The sequence below is a fragment of the Wasmannia auropunctata genome, unplaced genomic scaffold (genome assembly GCF_000956235.1).
Source record: "Wasmannia auropunctata unplaced genomic scaffold, wasmannia.A_1.0 LD336090.1, whole genome shotgun sequence".
Lineage (NCBI taxonomy): Eukaryota > Metazoa > Arthropoda > Insecta > Hymenoptera > Formicidae > Wasmannia > Wasmannia auropunctata.
In genome coordinates this window covers 271662-275270 of record NW_012026800.1, presented here as the reverse complement: position 1 = coordinate 275270, position 3609 = coordinate 271662, and the positions used below count along the sequence as shown (strand labels likewise).

The following is a 3609-nucleotide window of genomic DNA, read 5'->3' as shown; positions in this document are numbered from 1 at the left end:
CTTATTTGCCAATTATCAAAAATTAATATCTCGTTAACAATTGCGAATTTTGCAAAATAGTAGAGGACTTTTCGATTCAGTTTAATCTGCTCTATCAGTCCACGAGATTTTGGGCGGTTATTACCGGATACCCTGTATATATGTATGTATATATCATTTATTAATTTTATTTAAATATTTTTACTATTTTTACTATTTTAATGCAAAAGTCTTCCAGTATTGTAATATATATTTAAAAATATATTTAAAAAAACTTATTTATATGCAGAGAATAAAAAAATTTATTTCCTGATTTATAAAATAATATTGTTATTTTTTATCTAATTGCTAGCTGGTTGGGTTGTTGTTCCTGACTGTAACATAATGGATTGTACAGAAAGTGTAGATGATATGGTGGCAGCCGTTACAGCATCTGTATGGTGATGATGATGATGATGATGATGATGATACAACGCTGAAGCATAATACTGTTGATGTGCCAAATGAGGATGATGGTGAAGATATCCGCTTGAGATTCTATGATTATTATTATCTTCATTATTACTGTTGTTGTTATTATTAACAGAACTGTCATCATGACGGTTGTAATGATGATTATTGTTGATTGTGGAGCATAGTGACGAAGTTGGAGAAGAGGATGATGAAGAGTTCTGTATATTACAACTATTAGCCAGAATGTCGTGTACAGTGTGAGGACTCGGCCATTGCAAAGCGTTGTTGGTCGTTGTTTGATGTCCACCACTATCATGTACCATTGGAGGTGATGATGATGATGATGACAATTTACTTGCTGACGTTGATCCAACTAGAAATACAATAATAGCAAATAAGTAAGATGAGAGATTTTTCAATTTTGATATCAATGATTAATATCAAAATGGAAGAAATATGTGTAACTGAAACTTGATATAACTTCTTTGCTAGAACTAAATGTGTATTTGAAATTAATATATATTTTTAAACAAACAATAACGACAAGCTAATGTAAAAAAAATCAGAAATTATAAAATTAGTCCAAATTAACGAGCATTAAATAAAAAACAACGTTTATAACACACTAAATCAGTAAAAATAGTCAAATAATATTACAATACGTGATATATATTCTAACTTCATTTACAATTAGCCTAATTCTTCCGTAATATAAATTAGTCAATTAATATGTAAAAAAGATCGCATAGTCAGTATAAAATTAAAATTAGTAAAAAGTAGTCATAAAGTAATATGTGAAAAGCCATGGCGTTGTTCAAATTAATTGCTCTGATACGGTCTCTTTGTCCAGTATATGTATAAAAAATCCCAACGGAGTGAAGAATTGATTGGTAAAAATTATAAAACTTTTTCGATTGTTCAAACATAATATGCAGATATAATCAAGGTAATAAAAGTAATTATGAATTAGAAGTTAAATTAAAATGAAATAAATTGAATTATGTATAAAAAAAATATTAGAACTTACTAGCTGTTGATATAAAATTTACAAGTAATTTTCATATGGAAACAAAGAGAAATTTGAAATTGTCGCTCAATTACAATATCAATTACAATAGACGACTGATTGTGAGTAATAAGGCAAACTGCGACAATGTCAGCGATCATCATCATGTTTATAAATAAGTTTATATGCATATAAATAATGATAAACTGATACTTCATAAAATTTTAGACAAAAGATTAAAATATGACGAATTTAATAATTAAACGATCGAACGATCTTAAGGAGAGATGTTCAATCGTAATTATGAAGAAAGTCTCGTTCGAGACGATTTGACTGTGTGTAGTACTATCTTCCGCTCCTCGTGGCGCTACAAGCTTTAGAGTAATTATTTTTCTTTTCTTCTCCTTCTTCGTTGTGTTTTGCGCTTCTATGCTTTATATAGTTTAAAGCTTGATTTATCTAATAGTAAGAAAAATTACTGTGAGCACTGGGGTTGCGAAAAGAATAAAATATTTTTTTTGGGGGGGGGGGAGAGTAATCGTCTGGAACGAGACCTTCTTCATAATTATATCGAATATATACAGGATGATTTTTTTAACCTGAAACTTTCAAATATCTCGAAAAATAAGCACTAGGAAAAAATGTTTTAGACAAAAGTTGTAGGGTTTCGAGGGGGACATAAGATGATAACATTGGTTTGACCCTGAGTAGCGTCGTCAAGGTCAGGACAAGGTCACTTTGAATTTTTTAAATGAAACTCCCAATTTTTCATTACATGTTCTTATAGCACGCCTCGAGAACTTTCCAAAACACATAAATAAAATATTTTTTTATGAAATAAATCTTGAGTTATGAAGCTTGAAAGTTGAAGTATTGTCGGCATTAGCATTATCCAAGGTGTCCAAACACTAGCTAAAGATGGCCAAGGTCGCCTTTATCAATGTCATGATCCTGAACAACATTCAAAATGTTTTAGCTAGTGTTTGGACACCTTGGATGATGCTAATGCCGACAGTACTCCAACTTTCAAGCTTCATAACTCAAGATTTATTTCATAAAAAAATATTTTATTTATGTGTTTTGGAAAGTTCTTAAGGCGTGCTATAAGAACATGTAATGAAAAATTAGGGGTTCCATTAAAAAAAATTACTGTAACCTTCAAATAACCTTGAAAATTGACCTCAAGGTCAAAACCAATAATGCAGAAAGATGACCCCCATTGTCCTGAACAACTTTTGTTTAAACAATTTTGTTGTATAGCGCTTACTTTAGGAGATATTTGGCTGTCTAAGTTAAAATGGGTCACCCTATATATACATATATATTGTGACGTGACGTCCGTAGCGATCTCGACTGTTTGTTATGCCGAATCGGCGGCTCCCGACAAATTGTAGGATTTTCCCAGTCTCACCGACACCGTAGTGACCAGTAGAAGAGGACCACGAGGACGAGGAAGACATCCCCGAGGAAACAGCGTACACAGGTCGTATCTTTTAGTTCGCGTTCCTTAACTCGAGAACAATTTAGCCGTCGAGCTTCCTTACAGATTCCGGTGCGAGCCAGCTAAGGCGAGGATAAAGGGGATGGCCACTCTACGCCCTAGACCGGGCGAGAGACCCCGCAGTCGGAGACGCAACAGGGCGCCCCAAGGATAAGATCTGCCGCCAGGAACGGCCCCTGACGAGGAGGAGTTCCGCAGGACTAGCCACCTGAGCGTGCCAAAACGGGAGCGTACCTGGGGGTACCGCCGACAGAAGGACGTCGCCTGTAATTTGAATACTGCGCGCGGGGACACAGGACTCGCGGCGCTACGCACCTCATGCGATTCGCGGGGGTCGCGAGCTTGCACGCCCGCCAATTAGGCGCAGAAGGATGTACCACGTGGGCCCACCGGCCCGGCGAAATCACGGAAGCAGCGGCGCCCGGCACTTGTGCTGTGGCTGAGAGCAAGGAAGGATGCAGGACGAGAGATAAAGTTCGCAGAAGAAGAAGCGAGCTGCCGTTTCCGCGAAGAGGAGTTCCCGGTGAGACGAGCGCATTTATGTAAAGCCGCCGATTTTTGTGTGTCTGACGGATCGCAGGAAACGCGCGCTAATAATTATCGTTTTCGTTGTGCGACACGGCTAGAACCGATAAAGCTTCCATATATTCCAGCGCCCCGTCTGACATTG

At 36.6% G+C, this 3609-nt stretch overlaps 1 protein-coding gene across 1 annotated transcript; it reads right to left on the bottom strand.

Annotated features, from left to right (window-relative positions):
• Window positions 1-320: 320 nt before the first annotated feature.
• On the bottom strand, window positions 321-2898 carry LOC105448011 (putative uncharacterized protein DDB_G0277255). The gene is made up of 2 exons (XM_011686370.1): window positions 2850-2898; window positions 321-805 (listed from the first exon to the last, which is right to left on the bottom strand). Exons 1-2 carry the CDS (start codon window positions 2896-2898, stop codon window positions 321-323), a joined length of 534 nt encoding a protein of 177 aa, XP_011684672.1.
• Between the last annotated feature and the right edge of the window lie 711 nt (window positions 2899-3609).

Bases quoted from the DNA above. Each gene is read 5' to 3' on its own strand.
- LOC105448011 (XM_011686370.1), bottom strand. From the start codon at position 2,898: ATGTCTTCCTCGTCCTCGTGGTCCTCTTCTACTGGTCACTACGGTGTC. The intron at 806-2,849 runs GTGAGACTGGGA...TTGTATTTCTAG, and splicing joins TACTGGTCACTACGGTGTCG to TTGGATCAACGTCAGCAAGT.